Below are 19,316 nucleotides of genomic sequence, written 5' to 3'. Positions count from 1 at the left end.
TTTATAGCATTTGTGGGTTGTTAATATTGCTACTTGTAAGTTTGGAACTGGGTAAAAGAGCTAAATGTAATATAGAATGATAACTGAAGCACAAGGAATCTTGTAAGATTAGTACTTATTACTTTGGGCATTAGAGATGTAGCGAACTGTTCACCGGCGAACTAATTCGCAACTTTCCGCGTATGTTCGCAATTTGGGTTCACCACGTTTTTTTTCGCTGTGTTTTTTCTCAGCCTAAAAAACGCCGCACAACCACACATGGCGTTTTTCAGCCTAGTACTGGTGTAAGCAAATTCCATTTCCATGGTGCCAATAGCGCGAAATAGCAAAAAACGCCGCGTATTTCCGCTAGGTCTACCCATTTTTACACAACGCTTTTTCAACAAAGTATTTTTTAGAGAAATTTTTGCCCTTGATCCCCCTCCTGCATGCCCCTGTCCAGGTCGTGGCACCCTTTAAACAAATTTAAAATCAGTTTTCTGGCCAGAAATGGCTTTTCTAGGTTTTAAAGTTCGCCTTCCCATTGAAGTCTATGGGGTTCGCAAAGTTCGCAAATATTCGCGCTTTCTGGCGTAAGTTCGCGAACGTGTTCGTGAACTTTTTTTTTTAGGTTCGCTACATCCCTATTGGGCATTAACCTGGTTAATAGCGCTCCTGCAGCAGAATCCTTCATTAAAATCCGTTTTTCAAAAGATCCAACAGATTTTTTTTTCATATGTATTAGTAATATTTGACATGAGGCTAGGCATATTCTTAGTTTCCCAGTTCCCTCAGCCATGTCACTCCCTTCTTTTTTCCCCCCAAAAGCTGATCAGCAGAATAATGGGAAGGTAACAAGATGACAGCTATCAGACATCTGTATTGATAGAAATTTTCCCATGCCCCACCTAGTGGTAGATATAAGAATAGCATTCAATGGTAAAACACCAAAGTCCTGCCATGACTTCTCCAGTTACATTGAGTAGGAGAAACAAAAGCTTATCTGAAAGCAGTTTTATTGTGCAGTGCTGGCTATTTTTGAAAGCTTAGGCACAATGACCTCAGATGGCTTCCTACTCACAAGTATTACAGCTAAAAAAAAATATTGGTTCAAGAATAACATTTTAAATGGTAGAGTGAATTATTTGCAATGTACACAGTGAAATTTAATAATAAAAACTATCACCATAAAGATCATGACAGAATCCCCTTAAAATTTGTGTGACTTGCAGAGGGGGTCAGCTTGTACAGTTGGCGAGTGCTAGTTCACTTATACAGAGGCTGTCAAACTGAACAGTATGTGGCCCTCCAATGTATTTTTATAGCCAATATATTCATAGACCTATTATACAAAATGTTATTATTATGTGTCCCATGAACATGTGCTTCATTGTTATTCAACCTACTACAACCAACTACCTACTGTGTGACAACACAGAATTACACTACAGAAGTCAAACATCTTAATAGAAGGGGTTTTATACAAAGCAAAGGTACATAATCTATAAATAAAGAAAATATAAGTTCCTTATGATATAATATTGACAACAATGACAAGAAACATATGATATGTGAAGTGTTCTGAAAAACAATTATTGTGTAATCCCTCAGCATCTCCAACCCATGTAATTCCAAGCATAACTTGTCATACAATTACAATCTTCTTCTACTGTCATCTTTATTCACTGCACAATTTCTTCTTCTTCACCTCTACATATTACTGCATTGTATTTCATTTTCTGTGCTCAATGCAGCATGCATTGTATGCATATCTCTTTTTACTGGTCATATATTTACATTTATGTATCCTTTTTCTGTTTTTTTATGGCCTTGCTCTTTTCCCATTTGGTGTTTTTCCTGTTTTAGTCTACTTTGAAAGTAATGCTTTTATAAACTTCCTGTTCTTATCAATGATTTTGCTTTATTAAATTACAGGAAAAAGGTTCTACCTTTTTGCAGTTGGGTGCGTCTACTGAGCAGCAACTACAAGTCATCTTTGAAGTCTTGGAGGAATATGACTGGACATCTTTTGCAGTAATCACCACTTTGTTTCCTGGTTATGAGGACTTTGTGGATTACATAGAGTTGCTGACGGACAGCAGCTTCATTGGTTGGGAAAACCGAGGTGTCTTGACCCTTAATTTGACTGATGACCCCAGTGGTTCCAAATTAAAAAGACAACTAAGAGAGATTACAGCTCAAGTGAGACTTCTTTATTGTTCTCGGGAAGAAGCTGATGGAGTCTTTAAGGCTGCGCGTGAGGCTGGGTTAACTGGACCAGGCTACATATGGTTCATGGTGGGAACCAATTTAGGTGGCACAGATTATATGCCCGAGCACCTTCCTGTTGGACTTTTTACAGTGCTATCTGCTGGATGGAAAGATGACCTTCACCGCAGAGTACAGAATGGAGTGGCAATAATTGCTAAAGGTGCAGAGGCTTTGTACAAGGATTTTGGATTTATACCTGAATTCAACAATGATTGCAGGGCCCCAAACCTCACTCACATGAATGAGAATCTACACAGGTAAATTTCTATATTTTTTTGGGCATGACTAGATATCAACATCAGTATTAATTCCAATATTAAATATTTTGTTCTGAGAAGGTATTCTTCTAAGTAAGCAAATACTTAACTTTATAAAGGTCATGATATGGGTGTATGTATGTCTAAGAAATACCTATTTTATTTTAACTTATAGTTTTTATTGAACTTGAGGTTTCAGAGGTTTCAGATTGTCATGACATTATGAAACACCCCTACACTTATTCTATTAGAAAAGGAAATCAGTAAGTCCGAATGGGAATGAGGGAATAGAACGAAAAGGAAGAAAAGAAAACGTACTATAGAAGATTGGAATAGAGAATGGAGAAGAATAGAACAGAATAATAAATAAAAGTAAACAACAGATTTAAATAAGAAGGGAGAACAGGTAAAAACAAACATGGTGTAGAAGTAGCATGGCTTAGTTACCCTTTAGATAGGTAAGCAATAGTAATAAAAAAAATACTGAAACAAAATACTTTACAATAGCGTAATAAGGTAAATTACGCAGGTGAAATCTGACGAGATAGTTCAGGTAGTGATCCATCTGAATAATTACAAAAATTCCATGGAGACCATTTTGAATGATATTTGTGTAATAAATTATTCCTCGAGCATCTTATTTGTTCCATTTATGATATTCAGAAGCTCTATAAGGTAGAAGTACCTATTTTTAAGGCAGATTTGTGATATAATATCTAATAATTAAGCTACCTGAAAAGCCTGTAACCAATGGCCAATCACTAAAAAATACTGTCTCTTTTTACATGTACTGGCAGATTTTATTGCTGGACAGTTACATTATTTATTGTGTAAAACAGACTAACCCTCCTGAAAAAGAGTTGTTATTATGGCTGAAATATGGAAACATATTTGATTTCCATTACATTATATCTATCTCATTTAGTATAGCCCATGTCAGTATACTCTAATACTGCACTTTTGTTATATGTACCTTAGAATGGAGATGAAAACCATAATGAAAACATAGTTCAAGATGTTAAATGAAATGGTAGTTGGGCCATTTGCCAGATACTTTTTTAAGATGAGTATCTCTCCTCTGGTTTCCTATTGTATTTGTAGCAAGGACTCTCCTGTTGACTTAGCTTAATGCTTCTCAGTAGGATCACAGTATTTCAGACATGGCTTGGGAGTTGATCCTGTAATTCTGGGGACAGTACGATAGCATAGTCTTACAAGGATCATGCTAAGGTTAATAGTCCTTTCTTTGAAAAGCTTAACATTTCCATTGTTTAAGACTACATCCCTGCAATGTTAAGGCTGAAATAAAATTAAATGGACATAAACCTTGTACCTTTTATCCTCCTTTTTTGTATATTTAATTATTTAGATGGCAATACATTATTATTTTTCTCTTGCTTCCATAGCTTCTACAAAGGAACTGACTCGCCTTGTGGTTTCAGAATTGATAGGACATTGTTCTCTGAATATTTAAAAGCTCATATACCACAAGTAGTTTAAAATCGATACCCCTGATGCAACACTCCTTGTTACAATTACTCCATAATCATAGTCAGGCACACAATTTGGCACAGATATCAGTACTGGTTAATAAGTTGCATGAAATGACTATGAAGATTTTCATTCATCCAGGTCATGGTATATCTAGTATAAATAAATCTAAAGCAACTGGACTTGTTAAGTAATCATTGAAGACGTTTCACTACTCATCCGAGCAGCTTCTTCAGTTCAACTGACTGGTATGGGAAACCCTCAGCATATATACTCTTCCACTAATCCAATCACAATGGCACTTGGCAGAGAGGTGACATCTGAAACTCACAGAGGTGTGAATGCTGTGGAGTTTGAACTCCACAGCCCTTTGGACTTTGAAAGGATTACCAAAGTATCATGCAACTCTTGCTGAGGACTTCCCATACCAGTTAATTGAACTGAAGAAGCTGCTCAGAAGAGTAGTGAAATGTCTTCAATGATTACTTAACAAGTCCAGTTGCTTTAGATTTATTTATACCAGATAAGTTGCATGAAATTTAGAAGAAAGGTGCGCCTTTGAGAAGGGATGACATGGGCGGTGGGACATGGGCATTTACCTACACACCCTTTTCGTTTGGTACAATTTAAGCAGCACAACAGCAACTGCCTGGTCATGACAAATGAAAGGTACATGGCTCACTTGTGTCAGTGCTCCCCATGCACTTAAATAGGTACAAGTGCAAACTGACAGAACAGTGATCCCTACATTTTTTCACGCATGGGTCACACTAAGATGTAAAAAGTGTTAGTGAGCCCCACAAGCATGATAACATTTCTTTGGGGATGCCAAACAAGTGATTGGCTATTCAGTAGCCCCATGTGGACTGCTAGCCCGCAGGAGGCTCTGTTTGGGGTAAAACTGTGTCTCTGGGCTTCCAAAACTTGCCTCCAAGGCATAAATGTAAAAATGGCACCTAATTTGAGGCCACTGGGAGCAACATCAAAGGAGCAGTGAGTAGTGATGAGTGAATCTGTTCCGTTTCGCTTCGCCGAAAAATTTGCGAATCTTTCAAAAGATCAGCGAAACGGTGAAAAATTAGCGAAACGGCGAAAATGTTGTGCGACACGCACGGCTATTGTTTCGTCGCCCGCGGCTATTCATTTTTGACGCTGGCGACAATTTCTGGACGTGCGGTGAATTTTTCCACGGCGAAATTTTTCATCCTTTTTGCGAAAAAATCCGCCAATGGCGAAACGTGGAAATTCGCCGCTAATCCATGCCTAGCAGTGAGCAACATGTTGCCCCCGAGCCACTGGTTGGGGATCACTGCACTAGAATAAAGTAGTTGGCACAAGTACATTGTGTGCAGTAATTCTGTGCCCATTTGAGCTCCACACATTATACTTATTGATGTAAATGAGCTCTTTAGTCTCATCTCCTTCCATTACCTGCCTGTATGTTATACCTTCGAAAGATTAAATTCATAATAAACACTCCCAAGTAACATAGAATAAAGAGAATAACATTTATAATGACCACTATGAAATGAAAAGTAAATTTGACTGCAAAAAAAGCAACTCAATTCATTTTTTTCCTTAACAACTGGGTTATATACAAAGGAACCTATTCATATTATTGAATAGTTTACAGTATTTTCTTTGAATGTACGTTGTAGAATATTCATAGCTGGTTGAATGATGGGAGGGATGTCGACTTCAATACTTGCCAGAAGGACTTTCTGAGGTTGACTGTAAGAGTCACATTGCTATTTTTTTGTCTGTAAACAATACATAATTATCCAATTATTACTTGAGGGGACTGTGATAAATCCACTAATAAAAATGTTATTACTATTAAGCAGCCTTGTTCCTGGGATAAATGTATTTCCATTTATTAAAATGCCTAGCTCCCAAAAATTAATGAATACATTTAGTTCTTTACTCAACATATTCCAGAAGTGTAATTATTCCCTAACAATTACATATTTTCCCTGTAATATACAGGTCCACAAAATAAATATTACACAAAATATTTTTTTTAAATGGAAATATCCTTCTCTTTAAAGGAGAAGGAAAGGTAAAAACTAAGTAAGCTTTATCAGAAAGGTCTATGTAAATACAGCCATAACATACTAACATAGTAACATAGTACGTTGGGTTGAAAAAAGACATAAGTCCATCACGTTTAACCATAATAAGCACTCACAGAAATGCTGCACTGAGTCCATCAAAAGAAACACAGGATTTCTTGTCTCCTTTTTTGTAAACATGTTCTTGGGTATCTGACTTCCTCTCTCAGAAAAATCCTTCATTCTTGGGGTCAGAGTCTGCACAGCTCTCTTCCCTCTCCTACTCACCTGTCCCATAAGAATTCATAAAACTCAGTCCCCACTCCCTTAGGAATGTGTAATCTGATCTTTAACGGCTAGAGCTGCAGCAGGAAGCTACTTAAAATGACAGCTGCTGTCTTAAACAAACAAAGAAAGCTTCTAGGGCTCTTTACTCAGGTATGGTAAAGCTTTCTGCAGAATAAATATATTGTTCTATTCTATTTTATTGGCAGTAAAATGCCAAAATGATTTTCCTTCTCCCTTAAAAGCAAATTTCTTCATATTTTTGCATGGTATCATTACTAGTAAAGGTACAGTACAAGTTCTGTTACCAACATGTATTAATGACAATGTCAGAACAAATCTATACATACAGAGTTGTTTCTTCATAAATCTGTTGCCTGGGCCTGCAGAACTCTGTGGCAGTGGTACTCACCTGCTGTTCCAGCTAATAGAGCCGGAGATGAGTGAAATGTATTATGGGGAAAAAAAATTGGAATCTTGATGTTTTTGAGCTTCAGATTTGTTCTGCGAGTCTCCAAGCAAAGATAGCTTTGACTTGAGAATCTCAATAGCAGATGGAACCAGACATGATGTTTCCCTAGCGGGTAGTGATGCAGCATTCGGATGCTTGTGAAATGACTACTTTGATGTTTTGCTGGATGAAAATAAAGTACCAATTTGCTAAATAGTTCTGTCACTTTAGGTTAGTACAGCTATGGGGTCCCTTATCCGGAAACCCATTATACAGAGAGTTCCTGAAAGGCATAGCCCATAGACTCCATTAAAAGCAAATAATTCTAATTTTTACACATGATTTCCTTTTTTTCTGTAATAATAAAACAGTACCTGTACTTGATCCCAACTAAAATGTAATTACCCCTTATTGGGGGCAGAACAGTCCTATTGGGTTTATTTAATGGTTAAATGATTCCCTTTTCTCTGTAATAATAAAACAGTACCTGTACTTGATCCCAACTAAGATATAATTACCCCTTATTGGGGGCAGAACAGCCCTATTGGGTTTATTTAATGGTTAAATGATTCCCTTTTCTCTGTAATAATAAAACAGTACCTGTACTTGATCCCAACTAAGATATAATTACCCCTTATTGGGGCAGAACAGCCCTATTGGGTTTATTTCATGGTTAAATGATTCCCTTTTCTCTGTAATAATAAAACAGTACCTGTACGTGATCCCAACTAATTGGGTTTATTCAATATTTAAATGATTTTTAGCAGACATAAGTTATGGAGATCCAAATTACACAAAGATCCCTTATCCGGAAAACCCCAGGTCCCCAGCATTCTGGATAACAGGTCCCATAGCTGTACTGTGGGAAGTTTAATTTTTCCTTAAAAAGCAGAATTAATTGTAGATATTAAATTTCCATTGCATCTTCAGATCAGTCTTTGTCCAAAATGATAAATCTTTACACATAAGATAAGTCATCGACACTTTCCATTGAACCCTCTAATTTGCTGAACAAGATATTCCAGACATGCATGGCATATAATTAGATTTTCATGGTATCATTTCCAATATCCTTTGACTTTGGGACCAGTTCTTTTCTCCTTTGATTATTCAGTGTGACCACAAGGGCTAAAAATAGTTGGCTCTTTGTATTGCAATCTATACCATGAAAGTAGAAGATGAAGATTCTTCCCCTACATTTGGGGAAGAAATTACAAGTGATTATGTTTCTAAAATAAATGAAAGTTGTGTTGTGTAGCATATCGAATTAAGGGTGTGCCTACAATAAAGAAGTATTTTCATTATACAGGTATCGGACCCCTTATACGGAAACCTGTTATCCAGAAAGCTCCGAATTACAGAAAGCCTGTCTCCCATAGACTCCATTTTAATCAAATAATTCAGAATTGTAAAACTGATTTCCTTTTTTCTATGTAGAAATAAAACAGTACCTTGCACAGGTATAGGACCCATTATTAATGCTAGGGACCAAGGGTATTCCACATAAGGGATCTTTCCGTAATTTGGATCTCCATACCTTAGGTCTACTAAAAAATTTATAAAACATTCATTAAACCCAATAGGATTGTTTTGCCCCCAATAAGGGGTAATTATATCTTAGTTGGGATCAAGTACAGGTACTGTTTTATTATTACAGAGAAAAGGGAATAGTTTAACCATTAAATAAACCCAATAGGGCTGTTCTGCCCCCAATAAGGGGTAATTATATCTTAGTTGGGATCAAGTACAGGTACTGTTTTATTATTACAGAGAAAAGGGAATCATTTAACCATGAAATAAACCCAATAGGGCTGTTCTGCCCCCAATAAGGGGTAATTATATCTTAGTTGGGATCAAGTACAGGTACTGTTTTATTATTACAGAGAAAAGGGAATCATTTAACTATGAAATAAACCCAATAGGGCTGTTCTGCCCCCAATAAGGGGTAATTATATCTTAGTTGGGATCAAGTACAGGTACTGTTTTATTATTACAGAGAAAAGGGAATCATTTAACTATGAAATAAACCCAATAGGGCTGTTCTGCCCCCAATAAGGGGTAATTATATCTTAGTTGGGATCAAGTACAGGTACTGTTTTATTATTACAGAGAAAAGGGAATCATTTAACCATGAAATAAACCCAATAGGGCTGTTCTGCCCCCAATAAGGGGTAATTATATCTTAGTTGGGATCAAGTACAGGTACTGCTTTATTATTACAGAGAAAAGGGAATCATTTAACCATGAAATAAACCCAATAGGGCTGTTCTGCCCCCAATAAGGGGTAATTATATCTAAGTTGGGATCAAGTACAGGTACTGTTTTATTATTACAGAGAAAAAGGAAATTAGTTTTAAAATTCTGAATTATTTGATTAAAATGGAGTCTATGGGAGACAGGCTTTCCGTAATTCGGAGCTTTCTGGATAACGGGTTTCCGGATAAGGGATCCCATACCTGTATTTTCATTATATAAGTCTGTATGAAATTACACATGAAGAAAGTGCATGAAAGAGAATGGTTATAGTAAAACTTTAAACAACGTAATAGTACATTTATAAAGATAGATATTCCCATTATATGCTTTTTCTGCCTCTTGTAGTACGGATGGTAAATAGCGTCAGCTACATTTTAGTCACTGTAGGTAGTGCTATGACACAGAGGCATTCAGGCCCCCACTATGTAATATGAAATAGCTATCAAGCTACGGAGAGGCACCATGCTGGCCGCTGATACACTGCTGGAGGATTGTAAAACATCATCATTCAGCCAGAACACTGGAGCTCCTGATGTTTGATTTAAGCCTGAAAACAAGAATGGCACTTTCATTAAAAGCTACTGACAAGCCGGTTCTGCGGGTGTTGCACAGAGGAAAAAACCACCGGGCTGGAGAATTTCGTTCATTAACGAGGATTCCAACAAAACTTTTGATAACATCCAGAATAATTAGGTTCAAACTCTCCACTTTTTTTTTTAAATATAAACTTGGGTCCTGTATGGATAAATCAGACTGGAACAAATTCTGTATATTTAATGCTTATTCCATGTCTGTCCGTTTAAAGATAAACCGAAATTGCTTCAGAGGGATTTTTGTTTGTTTCTATTTTATTTAGCAAAATAAAGAGATCTGGCAAAGGCCAATCCCAATGGGCATGCCTTTTTTTATCCTTCATAAAATAAAAATTTGAAGAAGAATGGCTTGGCCTGCCCCATACACTCCAATAATTACCTTCCCTTAGCTTTCCCTTACCTCTACAGAAATGACAGGACTTGTTTTCCCTTGACTATCACCTGCTACTGGCACAACAGTTGTATAGGTCTGATAAATAGTCACATGTTGATTGGTTAGCCCTCTCTGTGGGAGTGTGTGCAATAGCATTTTAGTCAATGCACCATGAGGTTTTACATTACATTATTTAAGGTTTTAGAGAAAACGCAGCAGTGGCTATGGCACGGATCCCCAACCTTTTATACCCGTGAGCCACATTTAAATGGAAAAGGTTTTGGAGAGCAACACAAGCATGAAAAAAGTTCCTGGAGGTGCCAAAGAGAGCTATAATTGGCTATTTGATAGCCCCTATGTTGACTGTAAGCCTACAGGAGGCTCTGTTTGGCAATCACACTGGGTTTTATCCAACCAAAACTTGCCTCCTTACCAGAAATTCAAAAATAAGCACCTGCTTTGAGGCCACAGGAATCAGAAAAATTTCAATTCGTAGAAGAGAAGTTCAACAAGCTCAATAATAAAATAGACTTCTACCCTGGTTCTGGCTATGCTCTTAAAGGAACAGTAACACCAAAAAATGAAAGTGTATAAAAGTAATTACAATATAATGTACTGTTGCCCTGCATTGCTACAACTGGTGTGTTTGCCTCAGAAACCCTACTATAGTTTATATACGTTAGATTGTAAGCTCTACGGGGCAGGGACCTCCTTCCTACTGTGTCTCATACCACATGGCACTTATATATATATATATATATATATGTATTTATTGTATTTATTTATTATATCACTCGTCCTCCCTGTGTGTAATTTTGTATTCTGTAAGATTGTACAGCGCTGCGTAGCCTTGTGGCGCTTTATAAATAAAGTTATAAATACATACATACACATACGTTAGCTGCTGTGTAGCCCCAGGGGCAGCCATTCAAAGGAGAAAAGGCACAGATTACTTAGCAGATAACAGATAAATCCCCATTATCTACTAGTTATCTGCTATGTAACCTGTGCCTTTTCTCCTTTTTTCCAGCTTGAATGGCTGCCCCCATGGCTACACAGCAGCTTATTTATATAGTAGCTTTTCTGTAGCAAAAACACCAGTTTTTTGCAGAGCAACAGCACATTATATTTTAATTACTTTAAAACACTTTCATTTTTTGATGCTACTGTTCCTTTAAGGCAGGAGGTGACTAAAGGGCCCAGCTGTGGCCTGCCTCTGGGTCGGACTGGGCCAGCCGAAACAAAAGGTAAAAACAGGTATGCCCTGGCCCTTGTGGGTCCCACTGACCCAGGCCATCTCCCCAGCAGGAACTTTAGGATTCACCCCTGATCGTGCCCAAAAGGAATAAATAAGGGGGTACATGATGTGTGGTGCATGCCGGGTGGGGGTAGAAGATGGCAGTAGCAGTGGAGTTGGCAGTTGGGTTGGGAAGCCCCTGGTGTTGCAGCCCCAGTGTGCCTAAGACATCCCAGTCCAACACTGCCTCTGAACAGGTAAGGGTGGAAGCCTACTTGCCTCCCCTTGCCCGCTAATCAAGAAAACAGAACTTTTGTATTCATGGAAAGTCTTTATCCAGGAAGGCATGGTCCTTGCGAGGTAGATAATTAGATTGCAAGAGCTCAGATAACCCCCCTAAACCACATAATGGTAACAAAACAGTCACATAAGGGCTCTGGTACACGGGGAGATTAGTCGCCCGCGAGCAGGGAGTTTTGCCGCGGGCGACTAATCTCCCCGTGTACCAGAGCCCTAAAAGAGGAAAGGGAGGGGAAATGAATACTTGTAATCTAATTACCTACCTTGCAAGGAGCAAACATGGTGTCATTTCAGTTTTCCTGTTGGGCCTGTTTAGCTCACGAAATAACAAAGCCATGCAATTTTCAGAATTAGAACAATAGGCAAAAAGTTATGTTCAGCACTAGCCCTATTCATTGCGCTTATGTTGAACAAAGGAATACAGTTGTAGGTTACATTTAGTGATGAGCGAATTTTTTCACCAGGCATGGAATCATAGTGAATTTCTGCATTTCGCCATTGGCGAATTGTTTTGCGAAACTTCAGTGAAAATTCGGCGCAGAAAATTTGCCAAGCGGCAATTTTTTTGTCACGCATCAAAAAAAGGCGCAGTCGCTTAAAAAGGGGCGCTAAGGGGGACAAAAAAATCGCGCAACAAATGCGTTTCGCGAATTTTTCATTGTTTCTTGCATCTTCTTGCCATTTCGCAAATTTTATGGCGAAGCAAAATGGGACACATTCACTCATCACTAGTTACATTTTCTTCCTATGGAGATATGAAGGCTGCTTCTATCATAGAAAACAAATTACTCTTTGGGGCTGATTTACTACTCCATGAATCCGAATCCCGAATGGGAAAAAATCGGATTGGAAACAAACATTTTGCGATTTTTTCGTCGCTGTCACAACTTTTTCATGAATTGTCGCTACTTTTTTGTAGCCGTTACGACTTGCGCGAATTGTCGCGACTTTTTCGTAGCCGTTACGAGTTGGCCGAATTGTCGTGACTTTTTCGTATTGAGCACTAATAAACGGCGGTCAAACCTTTTCAATTTTTTCGCGACGGCTACAAAAAAGTTGCGACAATTCGCGCAAGTCATAACGGCTACGAAAAAGTTGCGACGGCGACAAAAAAATCGCAAAATACCGATCATTACGAAAAAAACGCATTCGGACGCTTTCGATCCATTCGTGGATTAGTAAATCGGCCCCTTTGTTTTTTGTCGCGTGTCAAAAAAAGGCGCAGCCGCTTAAAAAGGGGCACTAAGGGGGACAAAAAAATTGCGCAACATATGCGTTTCGCGAATTTTTCGCTGTTTCGCGCATCTTCTTGCCATTTCACAAATTTAATGACGAAGCAAAATGGGACACATTCGCTCATCCCTAGTTACATTTTCTTCCTATGGAGATATGAATGCTGCTTCCATCATAGAAAACAAATTACTCTTTGGGGCTGATTTACTAATCCATGAATCCGAATCCCGAATGGGAAAAAATCGGATTGGAAACAAACATTTTGCGACTTTTTCGTATTTTTGCAATTTTTTCGTCGCTGTCACGACTTTTTCGTGAATTGTCGCTACTTTTTTGTAGCCGTTACGACTTGCGCGAATTGTCGCGACTTTTTCGTAGCCGTTACGACTTGGCCAAATTGTCGTGACTTTTTCGTATTGAGCAGTAGTAAACGGTGGTCAAACCTTTCCGATTTTTTCGCGACGGCTACGAAAAAGTTGCGACAATTCGCGCAAGTCATAACGGCTACGAAAAAGTTGCGACGGCGACAAAAAAAATCGCAAAATACCGATCATTACGAAAAAAACGCATTCGGATGCTTTCGATCCATTCGTGGATTAGTAAATCGGCCCCTTTGTGACTTAAGGTTTAGAAGAAATGTCGCCTTTGGTTACCAGTCTGGCCTTTCAGCCCCCGCGACATTAGCGTCTCTGTAGCACAGTGGGGCAAGGTTGCGCAAATTCGGCTCTTAAAGTTACCAGGAGCGGCTTTTTGTCGCCCCTGGTAACTGGGGCGCTTCTGCCGCCTGAGGCGAGTTTCTCAACTCGCCTAATGGCAGAAGCGCCCCTGTGTGCATAGTAGTATTTTTATTGATATTCTTACTGCACAGCATTCTGAATCAATTCATTACTGTATGTCATGGAATCAGCATTTTAAAGACAAGGAGAAAACGAGACATTTTCATTAAGCTACAAAATGTGCTTAAGAAGCTCTGATGGAGAATTCATTAGAATAGGAAATGTTCTCTGCAAGGTAAATTGTGTTTAAAAGAAATTTCACTCCAGGGGCCCAGATATGAACAAGCCCATATAACCACCTTGGAGCGAGTATTTCATCTTAGATGACACTGATGGCTTTAGTAGTGTTTGTTGTAGTATCTGATCAGAGTCATGTAGCTATCAGTTAGTAAATCATTGGCGTAATACAGCTTCTACTAAACATTCATTCAAGTGGTTCCTTTACTGGAAATAAATGCAAACCTTTCAGATGATTAATGTATTACCTTGTAATCATTTGAACAGGACCACAATGCCAACATATCACATTATGTGCAGTTATGGGATCCATTATCCAGAAACCTATCATCCACAAAGTTACAAATTACAGGAAGGCCATCTCCCATAGACTCTATTTTAATTAAATTAGTATAAATTATCTAATGTTTTCTCTGTAGTAATAAAACAGTATGCAAGATTCTAAATATGTCCAACAACTCACCACAGACGACTGAGGTGCACCATCTGATCCTTTAGCTAGAGGAACGGATATCACTGTTTTTTTGAAGAGCAGGCACTCACTGAGCAAATCTTTGATTGGAGTGCCGCCTTACGTGTTTCCTGTTCTCAGACATTTAATCATAAAAATCCTAAGAACGTGTAAGAAGAATTCTAGATTTGCTCAGTGAGTGCCTGCTCTTCAAAAAAACAGTACCTGTACTTGATCCCAACTAAGATATAATTACCCCTTATTGGGGGCAGAACAGCCCTATTGGGTTTATTTCATGGTTAAATGATTCCCTTTTCTCTGTAATAATAAAACAGTACCTGTACTTGATCCCAACTAAGATATAATTACCCCTTATTGGGGCAGAACAGCCCTATTGGGTTTATTTAATGGTTAAATGATTCCCTTTTCTCTGTAATAATAAAACAGTACCTGTACTTGATCCCAACTAAGATATAATTACCCCTTATTGGGGGCAGAACAGCCCTATTGGGTTTATTTAATGGTTAAATGATTCCCTTTTCTCTGTAATAATAAAACAGTACCTGTACTTGATCCCAACTAAGATATAATTACCCCTTATTGGGGGCAGAACAGCCCTATTGGGTTTATTTAATGGTTAAATGATTCCCTTTTCTCTGTAATAATAAAACAGTACCTGTACTTGATCCCAACTAAGATATAATTACCCCTTATTGGGGACAAAACAGTCCTATTGGGTTTATTTAATTTTAAATTCTTTTTTAGTAGACTTAAGGGATGGAGATCCAGATTATGGAAAGATCCCTTATCTGGAGAACCCCAGTTCCCAAGCATTCTGGATAACTGGCTTCAAATTCAACCCTGTCAAATATAGTACAGATAAAGTAAACTTTTTTCTCATATTGTTCACCATATCCTACCCCTTTTGTTTCAAATGTATGTATGTTGTGCCATGTTGTGCTTATGGTATTTGGTGTGATGTCAAAATAAATAGCATCACTGTGTAAATGAATTGTAGCCCCCTCTTATTATAAAAGTCCTCTTCAAATTAAAGGTTTCCAACTCTAGCGCCTGATTCCAACAAGAACCCCAGGGCTCCAACATCTGTCAGGTTCTAGAGGACCCCATTCCTCAGTGCATATACAGGACACAATAAACATTTGCCACTCTGCAGAGACTAACAGTATGTCCCAACATCTACAGGTTAAATACTTTCTTGTATGAATCCTCAGGAGATAAACCTTTTAGGAATGTTCTCTTGTTCATCTGACTCAATGCCTAAAACTAGACGTAGAATAAAGCCAACCAAAAAATAAGGAAAAGAAAAGACAAAGGTCAAAAAGGAAGATATTAAAAAATAAAAACCACTCTGTACATTTTGCAAAGGTCATTCTATTCAAGTGTGCACTTCAAACCTCCCAAAAACATATTGAAAATGCTCAACATGCCTCCTCCCATACTATTGCCCTCTGTGCCTTTTTTGTTGACAAAAGTAATACTTTCATTGTACATTGACTGATTAAATGCCAATGCTCATGAAACATATACTACTATTATTTTTAGATTTTTGGACTAACAGCAGTCACAGATGTGGAACTTAGGTCTTTATTAATCATTATTCTAATGGTATTGCTAAAAGAGCATTTTTAATGAGTGTGTTTAAAATATGACATCTATTACATTTTGGTTAGAATCAAAATCATTAAAGTGGACCTGTCACCCTAAGAAATAATTCCAATTTCTTTTCTATCGTGTTTGTTAAGCAAAATTAACTTAACATACTATATAAATGATATAAATCTTGTTTCCTTGAGTCTTGGCAATATACAATCAGAGCCAGCAGGCAGCTGCCATTTTGTGGGCACTGTAATTAAGGCAAGCTTTGTATCACCACAAAATCTTGTGTATGTGCCAGAATGGGGGACCTGATGCCCATGCCCATGCACTGGCTACACAATTAGATGGTGAGAAGGTAGGGAGAATGTGAGTGCTGAATGGAAAGTTCAAGTAATTGTCTGCCCTGCCTCTATGCCTAAGGCATATGAACTATAATGTTCTACTATATTTACTGAGACCAAGTTATCTTTGCAGGTATTTTATGAACATCTCGTGGGGTGGAAAGGACTTCTCTTTTAATGAAGATGGCTACCTCATTAATCCAGCTCTTGTGGTGATTGCCCTCAACAAAGAGAGGAGCTGGGAAGTGGTAAGTGCCTATGCAGTAGATTCTATCCATCATCAGGGTAATAACATTGGCTAAAAGGTTAATAGAACCACGTGGATATGTTTTTTTTCTGGAGTTCAGGATTTAGCAGGTTAATTCTGTCTAACCCCAAAAATAAGCAAATAGAAAAACAAAAGGTTCACAATGCTGAGAAACACAGAGTAAAGGAGACAATAAGCATAAAAGGCATATGCATATAGTACTGGCAGAAGTAGGTTTAGTAGGGCATTAAGCAAAGGATATGGACTGATATGATATGAGGGAACTGAATATTAGAATAGAATTTTAGTTATTGTAGATATTAGGTATTGTTGTTTTGGTGCTAAGATCATAATTGATCAGTAGGTGGAAGAATTTAAGAACCTCTTGGCTGGTCTAGAACATCAGCATAGGATTTTTTCTTTATTTAGGAATAAAAAAACAAACATCACGTCCGATAACTAACATAACATAATAGTTCAGATAAGGCTGTCCATTAAAAGGTGATAGACCTTCACCAAAACCCACCCATTCCCTCCCAACAGACGAGAGCCATCTCTGTCCATGATGGCTTCCATTCCCACCCCCTCCCACAACAAACCCACGCAAAATACACACTTGATCCAAGTCCATAAATGTCCACTTGGTTTCTAGAACATCATCATAGGAGTTGATGTAATGACAGTAAGGGGGGGCATACATGTCATGACAGAATATAAAAAAATAACTGCTTCAGAACTGGCAGTTTGTGATGGTTTGCTTCAGAACTGGCAGTTTGTGATGGTTTGGGGCCCTCCAAGGGTTAGGGTTTGAGTTCATTTGCTTCCGAACTGGCAGTTTGTGATGGTTTGGGGCCCTCCAAGGGTTGTGGTTTGAGTTCATTTGCTTCCGAACTGGTAGTTTGTGATGGTTTGGGGCCCTCCAAGGGTTATGGTTTGAGTTCATTTGCTTCCGAACTGGCAGTTTGTGATGGTTTGGGGCCCTCCAAGGGTTTTGGTTTTGCCTACATTCTACAGAAGAATGCATCAGACACCATCATTTTAGTTGCCTTTAGCAGACACTTCAGTTATTACTGCTTCATCTGAACCTTTTGTTGAGTTTGTAATCATTACAGCTTTAGTGTACGGGTTATACAGCAATTTATTTCATGACATGTATATTTACTAGTCTTGGCAAAGTATTTTTCAAAACAGAACAGTGTGTTGTCAAGAAATGCTCTAATTAAAGCCAGCACTCATATTTCAAGAACTGCATCTAATTACCCAACATTTGTTAGCACCCAACAGGATTTGCAAAATAAGTCATCATTATACCATGCTTCCTACAAATAATGAGTAAATGAAATATATCCCTGCTAAACGAATGGAAACATTACAAACAGACTTATTTGGAGAGACACAACTGAATCCAAATAAACAAACACAGACAGAGAACAATACACCCCAGGAAGTGAAGAATGAGTGCCTAGGCCAGGATTCATCTATTCATAGGTTATACATCAAAGGCACAACTAAACAAAGGGGGGAAGATACTTTATCACATAACTGCAAAATTCTTGCAGGAGCGTTTGTGCCTTGTATAATTAGATTTTACATATTATTTGGGAGCCACATCTGAGCCATGTCAAAGAAAAATGTTCTGACAATTATAATGGTTTGCTATATTTTTTTATCTTTTCTGCCCTATTGTTTTTCTTTTTCTTACATGTATACACATTTCCCCATTTATCTGTCTCTTCTGCTTCCCTCTATTTCTCTACTTCTCTTTAATGACCTAAATGTGGAAAGGTCTTTATATAGGCAGAGGACTTAAGGCCAGTGGACTTGCCCACCGGGATACCAGGAAAACTCTTGGAGAACAAAGAGAAGAAATGGAGGGTAGGGATGTAGTGAACCTCAAAAAAAAAGTTTGCGAACGCGTTCGCGAACTTACGCCAAAAAGCGCGAATATTCGCGAACTTTGCGAACCCCATAGACTTCAATGGGAAGGCAAACTTTAAAACCTAGAAAAGCCATTTCTGGCCAGAAAACTGATTTTAAAGTTGTTTAAAGGGTGCCACGACCTGGACAGTGGCATGCAGGAGGGGGATCAAGGGCAAAAATTTCTTTGTTGACACAGCGTTGCGTAAAACCGCAAAGGCAGCTGGCAGACCTAGCGGAAATACGCAGCGTTTTTTGCTATTTCTCACTATTAGCACCATGGAAACGGGATTTGCTTACACCAGTACTAGGCTGAAAAATGCCATGTGTGGCTTGTGCGGTGTTTTTGGGCCAAGAAAAAATGCAGAGAAAAAACGCAGCGGAAAAAAAAACGCGGCGAACCCAAATTGCGAACATACGCGAAAAGTTCGCGAACTTCCGAACTTGCGAACACCCGATGTTCACGCGAATTAGTTCCTTGTAATACGAAGAGTTGCATGTAACAAAGAGAAGTGCTCCCATGGACTGAGGTGCATTGTGGCCCAAAGCATGGCACTTTGCACCCTGCCCCAATTGTTTAAATATGCCTGATATTTTTCTAAATGCTAATATTCATGCCAGATATCTACAAAACATTTACTATTGCTTGAGCCTCCGGTTATATAAAACCTGGCAAACTTTTTGCGCACATAGAAAAAAACCACCAACATTTCTTTAAAATATCCAGTTGGCAGCCAGCAGAAGTAATTTATTACAGAAGCCGCAAATGAGGTTGGAAACTCACTTGTAATTTCTTTAACTATTTGCTTGAGCAGGGGGCGATAATAAATGTGCCCCTCAGTGTACTGTATAAATATTTGATCGTTCAAGTAATGAGTGAAAACTCTTGTATAGGTGGAACCCTAATTTAGATTTACTGTAATCTCAGCCTTTAAAGGGGAACTCCACCCAAA

The 19,316-nt window shown here is 38.3% G+C and overlaps 1 protein-coding gene across 1 annotated transcript in view; it reads left to right on the top strand.

The window, feature by feature from the left end:
- grin2d (glutamate receptor, ionotropic, N-methyl D-aspartate 2D) overlaps positions 1-19,316 on the top strand; it is a 133,442-nt gene that overhangs the window by 10,113 nt on the left and 104,013 nt on the right. The window contains exons 2-3 of the mRNA XM_031906599.1: positions 1,915-2,507; positions 16,333-16,447. Coding sequence (XP_031762459.1) covers positions 1,915-2,507; positions 16,333-16,447 — 708 coding nt within the window. The remainder of the gene's footprint in view (positions 1-1,914; positions 2,508-16,332; positions 16,448-19,316) is intronic.

This window comes from Xenopus tropicalis, chromosome 7 (genome assembly GCF_000004195.4).
Source record: "Xenopus tropicalis strain Nigerian chromosome 7, UCB_Xtro_10.0, whole genome shotgun sequence".
NCBI classification, from domain to species: Eukaryota; Metazoa; Chordata; class Amphibia; order Anura; family Pipidae; genus Xenopus; species Xenopus tropicalis.
The sequence above is the reverse complement of the archived record's forward strand: the minus strand, read 5'-3'. Positions and strand labels throughout refer to the sequence as shown.